At 41.7% G+C, this 19,459-nt stretch overlaps 1 protein-coding gene across 1 annotated transcript; it reads left to right on the top strand.

The window, feature by feature from the left end:
* Positions 1-14,413: 14,413 nt before the first annotated feature.
* On the top strand, positions 14,414-17,662 carry LOC109774184 (protein FAR1-RELATED SEQUENCE 5-like). Its single transcript, XM_020332898.3, has 5 exons — positions 14,414-14,951; positions 15,334-15,979; positions 16,098-16,758; positions 17,156-17,302; positions 17,633-17,662. The coding sequence occupies exons 1-5, from the start codon at positions 14,414-14,416 to the stop codon at positions 17,660-17,662; spliced, it is 2,022 nt and encodes a 673-aa protein (XP_020188487.3).
* Positions 17,663-19,459: the final 1,797 nt, after the last annotated feature.

Raw genomic sequence — 19,459 nt, 5'->3', positions numbered from 1 at the left:
GGATGCTCATATTGGTTCCTACATATTGTACGAAGATCTTTATCGGTCAAACCGCAATGACAACATACGTTATTCCCTTTGGCATCGGTATGTTACTTGCCCGAGATTCGATCATCGGTATCCTCATACCTAGTTGTATCTCATTACCGGCAAGTCTGTATACTCGTTCCGTAATGCATCATCCCGCAAGTAACTCATTAGTCACATTGCTTGCAAGGCTTATCGTGATGTGCATTACCGAGAGGGCCCAGAGATACCTCTCCGATACTCGGAGTGACAAATCCTAATCTTGATCTATGCCAACCCAACAAATACCTTCGGAGATACCTATAGAGCATCTTTATAACCACCCAGTTACGTTGTGACGTTTGATAGCACGCAAGGTATTCCTCTTGTATCCGGGAGTTGCATAATCTCATAGTCAAAGGAATATGTATAAGTCATGAAGAAAGCAATAACAATAAATTTTAACGATCATTATGCTAAGCTAATGGATGGGTGTTGTCCATCACATCATTCTCCTAATGATGTGATCCCGTTGATCAAGTGACAACACATGTCTATGGTTAGGAAACTTAACCATCTTTGATTAACGAGCTAGTCTAGTAGAGGCTTACTAGGGACACGGTGTTTTGTCTATGTATCCACACATGTATCAAGTTTCCGGTTAATACAATTCTAGCATGAATAATAAACATTTATCAAGATATAAGGAAATATAAAATAACAACTTTATTATTGCCTCTAGGGCATATTTCCTTCAATTAGAACCCTTGCATATTTTAGAGACGAAAGCCAACAACTAGATTACTAGGAGCGGCGCAAAATGTTATATACAGTTCAACACATATTAGAATAGTAGTTCCTCCATGAGCAGATGAAAGAACTATCCACTCGAGCTCATCAAGGACTTAGCCAGTGGTCCTCTCCCTTGATTTGCAGCGGCAGGGGCAGTAGAAGTGCTCCTGCAATGGTGTGGAGAGGTTCTTCGGGCGGATGGGGGTCGAAGGATGATGGGGGGTGGAGGTGTCCGGCGGCGCGCCGGCCGGAACGGCGGATCCACGCCGGTGGTCAGCCCTGGCGGTGGTGTGGTGGCAACGCTAATCGCCAAAGAGATGTAGGCGAGAGGCAAGATGAGTTCTGTAATGGTTCCTGGGATCGGGCCTGGCCTCTGGATCGACCCATCCAGTGGAAAAGGTGGGTAATTTTATCCAAGCATCAGGTGTTGGTTCGAAGAGGCACGCATCGAAATCAGGAAAGCACCTCGTGGGCTGTTGCCGAGGGTATGTCTAGTTTTGGCTTCACTTCGCTAGAATCGGGGCTGGTCGGTTCGCTCTTTGGTTAAGATTTGGCTACCACGCAGCGGAATCCGGCTAAATAAGCCAAACCAAACTGGTCCTTCATGCATTACTACGTCTTTCTAGTTAAAAAATCAAATGAATGGAAACTTACACAATTTTTTTGAATATATTTACGAAAGATTTAGAAATGTCTTACGTAGTACCTCATTCTGGATTACAGGGCCAGGGGCTAAACTGCAAGAGCAAGGCAAAACGTGTGAGGATCTCGGATCCAGATACTTTGTGGTAACTATACTAAAGGAACGGTAACTACCATGTGCCCCCAACCATGCATTTCATCAACAGTACTGCACTTATTGTACTCGGTCCCAAATCAAAGATTTCGTAGTTGGAAACTGCCAATCAATGCGCAGGTTTGCTTGCTGTTAACCACCCCCTCCCATCCCGCACAAATTGCTCGATAATCCCCGAATTCATTCAATAGCTTTTTTATTCCCACATCAATTTATGGCGAAAAATCAATCTCGCATCACTCACACGTGCACACATGCATGTACCATGCGCAGGACACGCTTGCAAATAAATACGCTATTGGGTATGAAATGTGAAACAAAAGTTACAGGGGTAGATACACAAAGATCCCACTCTCTTGTCCATGAACCTATTTTCTGCTCGCCCTTGTCTCCTCATACCTTCAACATGAACCACACAATGACTAGTGATTCTATGTAGTTCTCGGTGTAGTTAGTTTACATAGTGTCTTTTCCACCTTTTTCCCCAAGAGTATCTATCTTTTCCACTTTTTATAGAATATGTGTCTTTTCCATTTTCATTTCATAATTCAAAAGCAACTGCAAATAAAGATGTCATCAAGTATGAATGTGGAACATAAGTTACTCGAATACGGATACAGATCGGATGTCTACTCAATCAGAAAGGATATGGATATATATCTTACAACCTAGATAGTACTTCTCGGATTAATTGGGTGGTACTCTAATGTTGTGGCCGCTTCATAAAAATGGTGACTTGGCATATCACTGCTTGCCCGTTGTGCCTTTTTCCCCTTGCAATAGCATGTGGCTTTTAAGGGTCGTAGAGATAAGGCGAAATAAGTTTTGATAGAAAGAAAACGGTCTTCTTGGTCATGTTTTTGGTCATTACATCTCACTTTTTTTCTTACAGTAAACTGTTCAAACTAAAACCCTCACAATGTTCTTCCTTGCTTATCATTGCCACTACGTATCATCTCCAACATGGACAGGACATGCAAGGAAAAATGAAAGAAGAGCGGTGCTAGTGATCCTACGTTTTCGGTCTCTTCTTCCGTTTACCTCTGCTAGCTGAAGGGCGGCCACCCTTTTTCTCCTAGCTCGCGTGCCAAAGGGGAGGCAAATTCAGCTTCCCCCGGGAGGCCACGATGGGCAGTTCATGCAAGCATGGCGACTTCAACGCCCCAAGTGGTTCGTCTCCGGCGGCGGCGACATTGGATCCAAGGGGAAGCAGAAAAATGACCCGATCACGTTTTCATTTTTAGTTTGGGGTCCACCTTGTAAAGGTCGGGGGTTTGGTTGTGCTTGCTATGTTTCTTACAGGTTCCTTGGTAAAATGTACTGCCCCACTACTCTATTAGGTGGTGTTTCGTTCGATTATGGATTTCTAAAAGCAGTTGTGAAAAATCTAATGTCACAAAGCTGTAGGCCATTTGGCAAACTAGTTGTATGAGTTGTGGCTGTAGAGATAAATGTCTGAAAATACCCCTATGAGCTGAGAGATTTGTTGCATGATGTTTAATGATAATAATAACAACATCACATACTAACTTAGAGCACTAATAAAATATAGTTAAATAATTATCCAACTATATACCATGATCAACATGATATTTTTCACATAGCGATAGCATTTTTCTTATAAGAATCAATATGTAGGACAAAAATTGAAATAACACACAACGTATTACGGAATGAACTAGCAATGAACCGAAATATTTCATCATTGGTCAAAACATCAATACATTAGAACCCTTGCATATTTTAGAATTGAAAGCCAACAACTAGATTACTAGGAGCGCCGCAAAATATTATATACGGTTCGGTACATATTATAATAGTAGTTCCTCCATGAGCAGATGAAAGAACTATCCACTCGACCTCATCAAGGACATAGTCGGTGGTCCTCTCCCTTGATTTGCAGCGGTAGGGGCAGTAGAAGTGCTCCTTGCGGCGATGTGGAGAGGTTCTTTGGGCGGATGGTGGACGAAGGATGATGGGGGTGGAGGCGTCCGGCGGCGCGCCGGCCAGGACGACGGATCGATGCCGGTCATTGGTAGAAACAAAACGGTCTTCTTGGTCATGCTTTTGGTCATTACATCTGACTTTTTTCTTACAGTAAACTCTTCAAACTGAAACCCTCGCAGTGTTCTTCCTTGCTTATCATTACCACTCACTCTCATGCCAAAACACATTGTCCAAAATTTACTGCGACCAAAGAGTTCATCCAAAAGTTTGAACCGATGAAGAAAAGTGGGAAATATATTATTTCAACACTCCTCCCCACATCAAGTCTCCTCGTGTCCTTATATGTTTGAGCTCTATTTTCATCAAGATTATAGTGTAGACATTTGAGAAGTCAAATGTGTGTCATTTACACTCGGACCATACACTTTTTGGATTGTTGTACCATTTCCTCGTAATTAAGTCTGTGTTACACTATTTAACTAATTCTATTGTTTGCAATATTATCTTAGATCATTTCACTTACTACTAAAAACATGGAAAACAAAGATTTATCGCCTCTACCTCGAACCACCACTCAAGAAAAAAGTGAATGCATGTCATTCACACTTGAACCATACACTTTTTGGATCATCAAATCATTTTCCTTAAATTAACTGTGTTTACATTGTGCAGCTAATTATTATTGCTTGTAATCAAGTTAAAATCCATTCTAGTCAGTACTTAAGAACATGGACAACTAGTGTTTAATCTTATGATTTACTCACAATTAATCCACCCAAATTGCTCGTTCATCTTCAGCTTAGTCGTTTTCCTTTTGGTTCCCACATCAGTTAATGTCAGGAATTAATCTCGACTCCCTCATGGGTGCACGACTAAAAAGATCGACACCGTGTTTGAGTGTTTTTCAAACAAGAAACTCTCAAGCCGCCTTGCAAGGCCCGACAGGCCCCGCCGTCAGTCAGCCGACATTCCCCTATTTCGTGCATACTTTAATCTGGCAACCATCCTTCTCGCATGCTCTAATGTGGCAATTTAAGCACAAGGAAATAACATCAAATAAATAAGGTGTTCAAGTTCCCCCACCTTATGCATTTCTGAAAGTATATCACAGAAAATCTTGTAAAACAAGGGAAAGTTATCAACTTTGGTAGTGAGAAATTGATTCCATTGTTATATAGCACATATATGCTTGAAACTCCTAAATGATGAGCGAGTGAGCAAAGCACTACTACGTCGTACATAAATTTCTACCAAAACGGAAAATTGCGTGTTAAGGCCAGGTGACAGCAGATCTCTAGCCATTTATTGACTACTCAAGATTCGTGCGCCAGAAAATGTATAGCCCGTGAATCATTTTTCAGATGAAAAACACTACAATACACTTTGCACATGTCAGATGATATAGTAGGTCCCCATGCTTTTCAGTTAGATGGTACACCATGGTTGCATGGATGCGCTGCCATTCTCTCTCTTTTCTCTTCCAAAAAACCCATCCATTTATTTTACATTTGGTAACTTAAATCGTTCATATCTTTTAAACCAATATTCCAATTTTAAAACTATTTATCTATTTGAACTTAGGTTGCAAAGACCTTTAAAACAAGACCGATTTTGAATACATTTTAAATGAGTTTAAAATTCATGAAACATATTTCACATATTTCACTCGCTTGAAATCTTTTGAATAAAATGATTTCAATCATTTACACAAGTTGATATTTTAGTTTCATGTTGTTTTACACTTTCAGAACTTACATTTCACTTTCCACTAGCATGTTTCAGAAAAATCATATGTATTTCAATTGCATATTTTTTACATATTTCACTGTTTTCAAATAAACCATTTCACAATCAAGAAAATCGATTTCACAAGTTGACATTTTAGTTTCATATTGTTTTTCACTTCCAGGACCTACATTTCATTTTCCTCTGGTTTGTTTCACAAAAATCACATATATTTCAATTCCTCATGTTTGAAATAACATGTTTCACGCTATTGAAATAAACTATTACACATTTTGAAATAATCAGTTTCACAAGTTGTCATTTCACTTCATATTCATATTGCTTTTCAATTTCAGAATCTACATTTCAATTTTCACTAGTTTGTTTCTAAAAAATCACATCTATTTCTATTTCACGTTATTGAAATAGCATATTTTACTCTTTTAAAATAAAACACATTTCAAATTTAAATTTCACAAGCTGGCATTCAGTTTCATATTTTTTTTCACTATCAGAACCTGCATTTACCTTTGCACTAGCTTGTTTCACAAAATTACATCTATTTCAATTTCACATTATTGAAAAAACATATTTCGCTCTTTTGAAGTAAACCGTTACACATTTCATAATTTTTAATTTCACAAGTTGAGATTTTAGTTTCAATATTTTTTTCACTTCTAGTACGTGCATTTTACTTTTCACGTGCTTGTTTCACAAAAATCACATCTATTTCAATTGCACATTTATGGAATACCTTATTTTTACTCTTTTGAAATGAAAATGTTACACACTTCCAAATAATTAGTTTCACAAGTTGACATTTGAGTTTCATATTTGGGTTTAATAGGTTTATGTGAAAAATGTTATTTTCACATATTTGTAATAAAATAGGTCTGTTTCAGATTTTTCTAGTGAAATGGGTTTATTTCACATATGAAATGTGAAATGTCAAAAATGAAATGTGTTTCAAATGTACCCAAAATTGGTCTAGTTTGAAAGTTCATGACGCCGGGATTCCAAATATACAAAAAGTTTCAAAAACGAGTCTATAGTTTAAACGATATGGTTGATTTAAATTGTCTAAGGGGAAATAAAGTCTATGGATTTGTTCCGCGGGTTAGAGTGAGAGGAGAGACCTGCATGCGTACCTTCCCTGACAAAAGGTGTACTTTGGGGTCCATTATGTTGCCACTGATTTGACTAAAAATAAAGATACAAGAAATATACTAGTGCTATACATATAGGTGGGCCATACAGTTTCACGGTTCTCGGAAAAAGTGGATGGCCTCAGATCTATCGGTACCAGACCTAGCCGCGCAAAATGACTTTGCGAAATTGCTACGGAGATACCAGTAGTAAAATGCGTACATCCTCACGCGGGTGTTGTTGCGCAACACATATAGCATAGGATTGTTGAGGCCCATCACATCCTCCATCTACTGATGCTGTGGCGGTAGCACTTCGGCGCTGCCAATGCTATTATCGCCAATCTGATTCATCTACGTTGCTTGCCCATTGCTCACCTTCACAACCATCCACAATCAAAACATGGAGATGGGTGATGATGCAAAGCTTCCTAGAAGAGTAAGGATGTGCAATTGTAGTGTCTGGTGTATGATGACATCGAATCTACATTGATTTGATTTGGCTCGGGAGTAGGAGAATTTAGGGCAAGAAGAGATGCATCAGGGGACGAGAACGATGAGGTGAGATGTTTAGAAACATTTTCATTTGTAGTAACTTCCACTTCAATTACAAGCACATAAATGCATCAGCAAGTGGGACCAGCCACCCCGAGACATGCCCAACAAAACTTCCCCGTTTTCTTTATTTTGAATCTGATGACCTCCTTGGCATCGTCTATGACAGGGAGGCGTGACACTCGTCACCCCTTCACACGACCCTCCCCCCTCTACACACAGTGAAAATTGCAGGTTCTAGAGAGCAGGGCTAGAGGACGCCCTAATCTTCTAACGTCACAAAATTAGCAGGTAGGGTGACAATTGGACCTTGAACAACATCACCGCCTTGTTGCCTTTCGTCACCGTGCAGTGATAGGCGACTCTACCCCTTACCACTGATCCAACTCATATCTTACAAAACTTTCCCATTTTCTTTATTTTTGCAATGAGCCGATGACCTCATTTTCGTTGGTTTTGGGGAGGGATACGTGACGGGGATCAACCCTTGAGGCCAAGCCTCTCCTTAAATTGCAGTTGTTCAAAAGTGACGCTTGAGGGCATTGCAATCTTCCTATGTCACGACATGAGGTCAACCACTATCTCTTGAGTTACATCACTACCTTGATACCTTTCTTCACCATGCATCACTCCGGGATAGTGGTGGGCGTATGTGAACCAATCAACAATACCCCGTTGTTGACTCTCATTCGTGTGCATCTTCATACGGTCTTTGTCATTATACATGTTCATCTGCTAAAGGTGACGAGCATTCACCAAATATTGGAATTCCTATCACGGCTGCATGCGGATCCCTGCTCTTGTCAACTAGGGGGCGGACGCCGATATTATGGTCGTCTCATCCCCTGCTTTTATGTGTCATGTGGATGCACCATGTTTCTTGCTGGCCGGTCGACGGTAGCTACCTGGCATGTGTATTGTTGTCGCACTGTGGCTTTTCGGTGTTGTGGAGATAAGGCGAAAGAAGCTTCGGTAGAAAGAAAAGAGAAATAAGTGGATTTCCCGGCCATGTTTTTTCTCATTACACGAAGATCCCAGTCTCGTGTCCATGAACCTATCTTCCGCTCTCTCTTGCTTCTCATAACTTCAAAGTGAACCACACAAAAGTAGTGATTCTATGTAGTTGTTGGTGTAATTGGTTTAGATAGTGTCTTTTCCACCTTTTTCATAAGAGTATGATGTATCTTCTCCACTTTTTTCAGAATATGTGTCTTTTCCACTTTCATTTCATAATTCAAAAGCAACTGCAAATAACAACGTCATCAAGTATGAATGTGGAACATAAGTTACTCGAATACGGATGCAGATCGGATGTCTACTCAATAAGAATTGTTATGGATATCTTACAACCTAGACAGTACTAATGGAATTAATTAGATGCTACTCTAATCTTGTGGCCGCTTCATAAAAAATTGCAACTTGACATGTCGCTGCTTGCCTGATGTGGCTTTTTCCCCGTTGCATGAGCTGTGGCTGTGGGGACAAATGTCTGCAATACCCCTAAGAGCTGAGAGATTGGTTGCATGGTGTTTAATGATAATAACAACATTACATACTTATTTAGAGCACTAATAAAACATAGTTAAATAATTATCCAACTATATACCATGATCAACATAATATTTTTGACATCGCAATAGCATATTTTTTATAAGAATCAATGTGTAGGACAAAAGTGGAAATAGCACACAACTTATTATAGAATGATCTGGCAATTGAACCTCAAATATTTCATCATTGGTCAATACATCAATACATTAGAACCCTTGCATATTTTAGAAACAAAAACCCAACAAATAGATTACTAGGAGTGGCACAAAATATTATATACAGTTGTACACATATTAGAATAGTAGTTCCTCCATGAGCAGATGAAAGAACTCTATCCACTCGAGCTCATCAAGGAGCTAGTCGGTGCTCCTCTCCCATGATTTGCAGCGGCAGGGGCAGCAGAAGTGCTCATGGCGGTGGAGTTGAGAGGTTCTTTGGGCAGATGGGGAACGGAAGATGATGGGGGGTTGAGGCGTCCGGCGGCGCGCCGGTCAGGACGACGGATCCACGTCGGTGGTTAGCACCTAGCCGCGGCGTTGGGGAAACCCTAATCGCGAAAGAGAGGGAGACGAGAGGCGAGATGAGTTCTGTCGTGGTTCCTGGGATCGGGCCTGACCTCTGGATCGACCCATCTAGTGGCAAAGGTGGGTAATTTTACCAGAGCATCAGGGGTAGGTTCTAAGAGGAACGCAGCAAAAGTGAGGAAAGTACCTTGTGGGCTGCTGCCGCTGGTACGTGTATTTTTGGCTCGCTTCGCTAGAATCTGGGCTGGTCAGTCTGCTCTTTGGTTAAGATTTGGCTGCCACATGGCGGAATCCGGCTTAAAATCCAAACCAAACAGGGCCTTAATGCATTACTACGTCTTTCCATTTAAAAAATAAAATGAATGGCAACTTTACGAGAGCTTTAGGAATGTCTTACGTATTACTCCATTGTTCTAGATTATAGAGCCAGGGGCTAAACTGCAAGATCAAAGCGAAACATGTGAGGATCTCGGATCCAGATACTTTGTGGTAACCATACTACAGTAGCGATCTCTACCATGATCCCCCAACCACATGTTTTATCAACAATACTGCACTTATTGTACTGGATCCCAAATTGAAGATTTCGTTGGAAACTGCCAATTAGTGCGCATGTTTGCTTGTTGTTAACCACCCCCTCCCATCCCCCCGAATTGCCTGGCAATCCGAATTCATTCGCTAGCTTTTTTGTTCCCACATCAATTTATGGCAAAAATCAATCTCGCGTCACTCACAGGTGCACACATGCATGTAGTCCAGTGCGCAGATTGTGCTTGCAAATAAAGACGCTATCGGGTATGAAATATGAAACAAAAGTTACTCGAATACATATACACATTGCATATTTACTCAACCAAAATGGATATATATATATATATATATATATTACATCTATCGATTTTTTTGAAACAACGAGCCTCCTTGTTGATCTCCATTTAAGAATAACTCGAAAGGAAACCCCACATGAAGGGGGGAAGGGAAACATAATGCCCGACGACAACTAGTTAGGAAAAACATTCTGGACGAACTGCACGCAGGCAACTTCAACCGGCGTCACAACTGCGCGGCATCACTGCAAAGTTCAAACTACCGCTAGAAACAAGTTCCCAAAACAAGTCACGACACTCAAAATCAAGCAAGGCAGAAACATATCATTGAAAAAATCTCCTAGCCAAGGGAAGTCACCCATGCCCTTTGGGAAGTGATTTGTGTATCACCGCCTTGATCTTGATCTTCACTACCCTTCCTCGGTTATTCTTCTGCCTTGTCTTTTCTACAATATGCTCCAGTTCCTCAGTACTCCTAGTGATTTTATGTCATCCTCGGTGTAGTTGGTCCATATAGTGTCTTTTCCACTTTATTTTCATAATTTAAAAGCAACTACAAATAAAGTTTCTATCGGGTATGAATGTGCAATAGAAGTTAGTCGAATACATAAAGGGATCGGATATTTGCTCAGCCAAAATAGGTATGTATATATTACAATCTATGGACGTACTTTTGAAAAAAATGAGCCTCCTTGTCGATTTTCATTAAAGAAACAGCCACCACTTTACAAGCCAAGAAAAGTTACTCAAAAGAAAACTCCATAGGAAGGGGTGAAGGGAAACATAAAGCCCAAAGACAACCAATCAGGGAAGACATTCTGTAAAACCCCACGTAGGCAGCTTTAATCAGTGTGAGAACTACACAGGATCGCCGCAAAGTTCAATCTACCACTAGAAAAAAACTCCCAAAATGAACCACAACACCCAAAATTAAGCAAGGCAAAATCATATCATTAACAAATTATCCTAGCCAAGGGATTCCACCCGTGCCCTCTTGTAAACGCCTCGCACCAGCACCTCCTTGATCTTCAGTACCACTTCCTTGGTTTTTCCTTTGTGTTGGCTTTTTTGAAATATGGTCCAAGTTCCTCAGCACTCCTAGTGATTCTATCTCGTCCTCGATGTAGTTGGTTTAGATAGTGTCTTTTCCACTTTCTTAACATAGATTAAAAGCGACTGCAAATAAATACATTATAGGGCATGAGTGTGGAACAGATGTTACTTGAATACATATACAGATCCAATATTTTTTCAACCAAAATGGATATGTATATCTTACAATCTATCGACTTAATAAGCAAAAGAAATAGTTCAGTAATTGTGTGACACAAAATGCATGATCAAATCATGAAATACAGTAAGTGAATGAAAGACTGGTAGACAGATAAATACCATTATAATGCATAATAGTTTCTAAGTTGGGTCACACAAAAAGTATTTTTTACCACATCCTCGGTTTCTACATTGCGTGGCTAGCATATGGACTAGAATGGTTAAAACTGGCAAATGTAGAAAAATCATATACAACTTTTCATATTCATATTCCCTTTAGAAATCCATATCACACTTCTAAGAGTATTGGTATTTATAAAAATAATCTGGATATTTCCCAAATTAATTTTCATTTGAGTTCAAGTGATGATGTTGACTTTTCCATGTTTTTGTGAAAACGAATATCGGGTATTTCAAATTATCCACATGGATATACAAATGGTAACCATGACGACACTATTATTTGAATTTAGAATAAAATTACATAAAAATTAATTAGATAGTACTCTGAGGTTGTGGATGCTTCATAAAGAATGGCAACTTGGCATGTCATTGTTTGCCCATTGTGGTTTTCTTTTGCCTTGCAATAGCCTGTGGCTTTTAAGTGTTGTGAAGATAAGGCAAAAGAAGTTTCAATAGAAATATAGTGGTCTTCTCGGTCACCCTTTTGGTCATTATATCTCACACCTTTTCTTTCTGTAAACTCACCTCTCCAAATTGAAACCCTAGCAATGTTCTCCCTTGCTTATAATTGCCACTCGCTCCCGCCTCCAACTTGAACCGGACACGCGAGGAAAAATGAAACAAGAGCGGTGCTGGTGATCCTATGTTGCCTCAGTGTAGTTTGTCACAATGATATATCAATTCAAACGATGGGCAACTACAACAGTGTTTTTAAATATATTTTATGAGCACTTTAGAGATGTCATGGGGCCGAAGGGCAAGATCAAGACATAACATGTGAGGATCTTGAGTCCGAATCTTCTATGGTAACTAATTGTACTAATGGTCGCTGTTGTGTGCCACTAACCACACGTTTCATTGACCGTTATGCACCTACAATTAGGGCGCGTCTAGTGGGCGGCCGGCTGCCCACTAGTGCGATCGAGCGGCCGGCCTGAAAAGGTAACCCCCTGTCCCCCTGCGGTCCCGCGCTCCAGAAAAGGAAAGCAGCCACCAAACCACGCGATCAAGCGCCAGTCCCGATAGGCCCAAACAGAAGCAGAGAAAAGTCTCCCCCACGCTCCCACGTGGCCAGCTTTACGTACCCAGCCCCTCCCACGCCCTCACGCCACCACGGTGCCTTCTTCTTCTCCATGAAAGAAGGGGGTCCAAGGCCCTTCTTCCTCCTCCTACACAGCCGCCATGGCAGCCCTAAAGTAGAAGAAGAAGCTGCTTAAAAAAATATCTAAGGGCAGGGTGGTCAGAGCCATACCAGGCAGCAACATCAGGGCAAGTAATTTCCCTCCGTCTGGCCATCTTCTCTTCCACCCTTCTTCTACTGCATATGTCAACCCCCTTCTCAATGGATCTAGAAGAAATCCATGGATAAGCTGCTTCAAAAAAGAGGTGGATCTGGCACATAAACCCCCTCCCACCCCCCATGAGTGTCATATCTGCAACTGAAAACAACCACGAACTACTGTGCAACTAACCATGGATAGAATCCTACTATTTCCTGGTTTGTGCAACTAAACACAAGTCATTAGGTTTAGTTGCACGCTAAACATGGTTTGAGACCAACTTTACTGAACACTTTTCTAACATGCATGTCAACCAAGTTTCCCCCCACCTAGATGTGTTAAACAAACCAACTAAAGTAAGTTATCTGGCCAACTGAAACATAATTCTAGCCAACTCAACATGCATTGTAGACAAAAACCTAAACATGCATTGTAGCCAACGGAAAATACATAAGTGTGCAACTGAACATGCATCCCAGCCAACTGAACCTGTATTCTGGCAACTCAACATGCTTGCTAGCCAAAACTGAACATGTATCCTGAACATGAATTCTGAGTGAATGCTATAAAAAACCTGAAGTATACGTGCAATAAAAACATGTATCCTGGCCAATTGAACATGCATGTTGTCCAACTGAATATGCATCCTGGCCAACTGAAACATCTATGCTAGCCAACTGAACACATTGACTGTCCAACTGAACATGCATGCTGGCCAACTGAAAAAATGCAGGTTGGCCAACTGACACATCTATTCTAGCCAAAACCAAAAATCTGTAGTACGACAACGAAAAGACAAATAAACTTTCGTACATTGCTAATGAAACCACAAACCATATTAAAATAGTCACGCATATATTCTTGTCCCACACATATATTCTTGTCCCACACCTATTGCAAAGCTATAGTGTGAATAATATGTTCAATATACTAGAAGTAAAAACAGAAACGGCGATGAAAAACATATATCTATAATCTGTCATCCAATTCTTCTTTCTTATTTCACCTGGATTTCCTCCGCCTCAATTGTGGCATCAAATTATGTCCAGATTATGTGTAGAAAAATCTGAATCAGCTCCTTGCAAAAACAGAAACCTGCGGATCATTGCAACAAACAGAGGAAAAAAGTCAGGAAAACTCTGTAGTAAAAAAAGTCATAAACCTAATGATGTGCAACTGTGCAACTAACATAACAACTCCGTGCAAACAAAAAAACACTCTTTGATGATTAAAACTTGATGCCACAATTGTGCAAACTAACATAACAATTTTGTGCAAACAAAAAAAGTCATAAACCTTTCTTCTTGCCAGCTATTTACTACAAATTGTGCAACTAACATAACAACTCTGTGCTAACCAAAAAACCATGCCTGTTATAATAAAGATTCTGCTATAGACATGTAGTTTCTGCAACTAAGATTGTCATAATGGTGTCCAGCTAGCTATTTAGTAAGTTTTTAGGTTGTTTGAAACACTCTTTGATGATTAAAACTTGACATCAATTCCTTCTTTTTATATATGCAGGGGATCTGTGGCAGCAGCCAAAAAAGGAAAAAAGAAATGCTTGATCTCAATGAGTTGCCTCCTGATCTCAATGAGCTTCCTCATGATATGGATCAGCAGCAACACAACATGCCACAAGGAAATTGGACAGAAAATGGGCGCTCTGTTTACTACACACAGACAAGTCGTGGGCCTAACCCTATGGGCGATGACAATGTGGCAGGGCAGTCATCAACCCGTGGTGCCCCTGTAGTGGTGTCTCTGCAGTCAAAGAGCCATACTCTTGATGACACGGGCACCGCAACAAATGTTCCTGGTCCAACCAGGACTGAGCTCGGAGCTGGTGCTGTTGACGGTGCTGTGCAAGGAGAAGGAGAAGATGAGGCTAGTTCTCAACCAATCGATGAGGTTTGACAGCCTTCAAATTGCTAAGGATCACTACAATAGCTACGCCCTACGGATGGGTTTCTCTGTCAAAATGAACACCTCTAGGCGGACAGGTCGCACAAATGTATTGGTAAAATGGCAGTTTTGCTACAACAAGTACAAGAAGCCAAAAGCTGATGATGGAGGAGCTGAGGCTCCTCCTGTCCTGGACCCTATACCAGATCCAAAACCTGTTGACACTGATGAGGAAACGGAAGATGAACCTCCAATCTTTGCTGAAGAGGAGGCTGGTCCTAAGAAGAAACGAAAATGCGAGACAATAAAGCAGACTCAATGCAAGGCAAAAATGTTGGTGAAGCTGATGGATGGGCGATGGGAGGTGACGCACTTTGTTCGTGACCACAATCATCCGCTGGTGAACAAACCTTCGTTGTCCAAATACTTGAGATCCCACCAAGGCATCTCTCCTGATGAAAAGGAGTTTTTGTGCATCTTGTATAACTGCAACTTGACTACATGTGTGTTTCTATATCCCTTACAGAATTAAGTTTCCCTCTAGGCAGTCCACTGTGCAACTGTTATGGTACTGGTGTGCAACTAAAATGCCTTAAGTGTGCAACTAGATTACCTTCACTGTGCAACTACATGATGTTCCTGTGCAACTAGATTACCTTCACTGTGCAACTACATAATGTCCTGTGTACAAAATGAAAAAAGGTGCAGCTGGTTGTCCATTTCCTGCAACTATCTTCTGTGCCAACACATGTCATATTACTATGCAACTGGATATGTGCATTCGTGCGACTAAAAAGAGATATTGTTTCTTTTTGTATTATGCAGGACGTATGATGCATGTAATGGCAAAGTTCTATGGATCTGAGATGATGGTGCCGTTTGGACCAAAGGCAATAACAAATCTGTGTACAAGTTTCCGTAGAGATGACACAAAGGAGGGTGACATGACTGAGACAATTGCGCACTTCAAGGATATACAAAAAACCGATCCAGACTTCTTCTATAAGGTAAAATATGATGAAGAGGACAGAGTTTTCAACATATTTTGGGTGGATGGCTCAGCTCGAAAAGCTTATGCGGAGGCGTACCACGATTGCATATCGTTTGACACCACCTACATGACCAACATGTACAATATGCCGTTCGCGCCCTTCATCGGAATAAACCGACATGGCCAATCTTTCATGCTGGGTTGCGTGTTTGTGAGGCAGGAGTTGGCATCAAGCTTTGATTGGGTCTTTCGAGCATTCGTAGAGGCTATGGATGGCAAACCTCCTGACAACTTCATAACCGATCAGGATGGTGCAATGAGGCAGTCAATACAGAGCATCTTTCCATCCACAGTGCACCGCTGTTGTCGATGGCACATCATGAAAAAGGCTCAAGCAAAAGTTGGTTGGCTGCTGTGCCGGAATCCAGGGCTCTCTGATGATTTCAACTACTGTGTTGACTTCAGCTTCACTATACACGAGTTTGAGTAGAATTGGGCTAGGTTAATGATGGAGTACGAAGCTATGACACGCACACACACACTTTGAGAAGTTGTACGAATGCAGGTCAATTTGGGTGCCGTGCTACTTCAAACACAGGTTCTTCCCCTTCCTGCAGTCTACACAGCGTAGTGAGGGGTTCAACACCGTCCTAAAAAGATATGTGAACCCACATAATTCAATGCTGAACTTCGTCAAGCAATATGAAAAAATTCAGAACCACATCCTTGCCAAGGAAGGCTGCAATGATTACAGGACAGAACACCTTGAGATTAAGCTATGGTCCAACTTCCCAATAGAGAGGCAAGCTTACGGAACCTACACTAGGGACCTTTACCGCAAGTTCATAGAAGAGTTTGTGCTGATTGGACGTTATAATGCGTTCCTAGTTGGTGCTGGCCTTTTTGAGCTCAGACCGAACCAGGAATTTGTTGCCAAATATGGTTCTCAAAACTACTTGGTGCAGGCGAGGGTGGGGGAGGGTTCCTATTTGTGTGAGTGCTGTAAAATTGACAAGGACGGCATGCTCTGTTGCCACATCCTCAAGGTGTTCACCCATCTTGGAGTTGATGTCATACCGAAAAGGTACATGCTAAGACGGTGGACACCTACTGTTGTCCCTAGTGCGCCAGGGACCGGGTATGAGCAAACAGATGAAATGCCTCCTCAATCAAAGAAGCAGATAAGGGAGAGAAACATGATATACGATTTTCGGAAACTAGCCAAGTTTGCAAGTGGCTCTGATGCAGCACGGGAAATTGTATACAAGCATATGCGCGGAGCACGTACCGAGATCGACCACCTGAACAAGTCCAAGAAAAAGAAAAAACCGGCTGCTGCTACTAGGCCATCAGATGATGGCAACCCTCAAGGACCTCCTCCACCTCCAGGACCTACGCGGCATGCTCCGCCACCTCCTCCCCAGCCTGGCCCAACAAGTAGTGCCCCGCGTCGTCCTCCCAATGGCTCTATAGGCAGCACTCAGGGGGCTCATCCAGGTAATTACCTGCCCCAACTCCCCATCTAACTAGGTGTGTCACTTCAGTTGCACACATCATGGTGCCCAGTTGCACAGAACAGGCTACCCAGTTGCGCACGCTGTGTTAGTTCGAGCATCAAGATAAACAACAAACTTGTTTTACCTGTTCTGGCTATAGGTGATGGTAACCCTCGAGGACCTCCTCCACCTCGAGGCCCTACATGGCATGCTCCGCCACCTTCTCCCCCGCCTGGCCCAACAAGCAGTGCCCCGCGTGCTCCTCCCAATGGCCCTACAGGGAGTACTCAGGGGGCTCACCACCCAGGTAATTACCTGCCCCATATCATCATGCAACTAGGTGTGTGACTTCAGTTGCACACATCATGGTACCCAGTTGCACAGAACAGGCTACCCAGTTGCGCACGCTATGTTAGTTCGAGCATCAAGATAAAAACTAACGTGTTTTTCCTGTTCTGGCTATAGGTGATTACCATCCAATTGCCATGACGGGCCGTGCAACTATAGTTTTTTTTTTCAACTTAACTTGCAAACATCAACCAGTTAGTTTGCACAGCATGGGCTGTGTGGTTGCAGAGAACATCAGACCTGGTTGCGCAAAAAAAATACTAAACTTTTTTATATGATTATTCCACAGGTGAGCGAACACAACCTCGTGATGGTCTAGCGCCCACGCACACTTGTCCTACTGCCCTGTTGGAGGCTGCATCCCCTGCACAAGCCTCTGATGATTTTGTGCCCAGGGATCCTCCAAGGTCTACTACAAAGGGTAGGGCGAAGAGTCGACGGTACAAATCGGCGCTGGAGCTACACCCAAAGAAGAAAAACAAATGCAGCCAGTGCCAATCTATAGAGCACACTGCTGGTGTGTGTCCTCTCAGACTGCTGTGATTCTCTTTCATCGTTTGTATCTTTGTGACAAAAAGGAAAAGAATGATGGTTTATGAGCAATGTTGGGACCAAGTGGACACATTCACCATCTATGCTTTCTCTTATCTAATTTGTTTTCCTTGAATTAGTTCATGCACTGTGTAAAAATGGTTGCTATTTGTGCCTTGTTGGCAAATGGTTAAATATTTAGTTGTTGAACAATTGTATGTCCAGTGTTCCTAATGTGTCAACAAAAGTGATGATATTGAGTTGCAAACGGAATTACTACTAGCGTGCAACTACAAAATCTGCTCAAAAATTGTGCAAACCAGCAACTTCCTCCATGGGGCAGAGAAAGAAAAGAGTACTGACCTAGTCCTTGTCGTATCTGAGCAACTTCCTCCATGGGGCGGAGTTGTGCGGGCTGGTGACCCAATCATATGCCAGCTTCTTCCTGATGTTGAGTACTTCCTTGGGTTCGTAGTTAGGCAGTTGGCTACTGTTCCACTCAGTGGCGTTAAGCAGTGCGAACAGCCCACACTCATTGCTGCGGTGGGCAAAAAATAAAATTTGTCACAGAAATTTAAAACCAAAAAAGATAATGCACTCTGTGAAACTGTGCAACTGCTAATGTGCCACTGTGCAACTACTTATGTGCCACTGTGCAACTACTTATGTACCACTATGCAACTGACTAGATAATCCATGAGAAACTCATAAAAATGAAAAACAGATTGCAAACTAGTTCTGTCTCTTAAAAAACTAAAGATTGCACATGTACAAAAATTTAAAAACTACAAATTGATGGTAAAAAATTGAGAAGAATGCCATGCTTATTGTCTTACTTGCCGAGCTGCTTCGGTACGTCAATGTCAATAATCTGGAACTACACGATGCTGAACTTTGGGTAATGCTTCCTCCATAGCTGGCGTACTACCCCCGCGATGGTAGAGGCGGTGTTCATCAGCTCAATTTTGTCCAGCTTCCTGTTTGAATCAAGAACTTCGAAGCGCCCGTCCCTCAAGTTGACATTGAAGACCCAATAATGCCTCCCTCCCTCTTTATCATTTATATCAGCGCACTCGAGCACTGGCAGCATGACCTGCAGGCGTGAGCGATTCAGACACAGATACTTGTTGTAGGTAAGAAAAACAGTAAAGACTTGGTGAAGTTAAAACAGGTTGCCAGAAAGTATTTGCCAACTAAAAGATGTGTCATGTGCAACTGGACATGTTATGAATGCCAACTAAGAGATGGATCATGTGGGCACAGCACTCACCAAGTCTTGCTTGTCGAGACGGTTCTTGCAATCAAACTTCTTGTTTATCTGATTCACATTGTGGATCCCTTGCTGTAAATTGATCTGTAGAAATTATAAGCATGCCTCAAACTACTTACTAGATGAAAGGACTCCCTAAATTGGTAAACAAAAGTGCTGCAGAAAAAGAAGAGGGGAAAAAGGTTTTGAAAAAACTTACAGAAAACCTCAGTGGCATAACGACCTTCTTTGACCCTTCTGGTAAGTTATCCATGATGTGTAAGATTCCAGTCTCAATAACAATTCTTGACAGCCATTTAACCGACTTCATGGAAT

Source organism: Aegilops tauschii, chromosome 3 (genome assembly GCF_002575655.3).
Source record: "Aegilops tauschii subsp. strangulata cultivar AL8/78 chromosome 3, Aet v6.0, whole genome shotgun sequence".
Classification (NCBI taxonomy): domain Eukaryota; kingdom Viridiplantae; phylum Streptophyta; class Magnoliopsida; order Poales; family Poaceae; genus Aegilops; species Aegilops tauschii.
The sequence above is the reverse complement of the archived record's forward strand: the minus strand, read 5'-3'. Positions and strand labels throughout refer to the sequence as shown.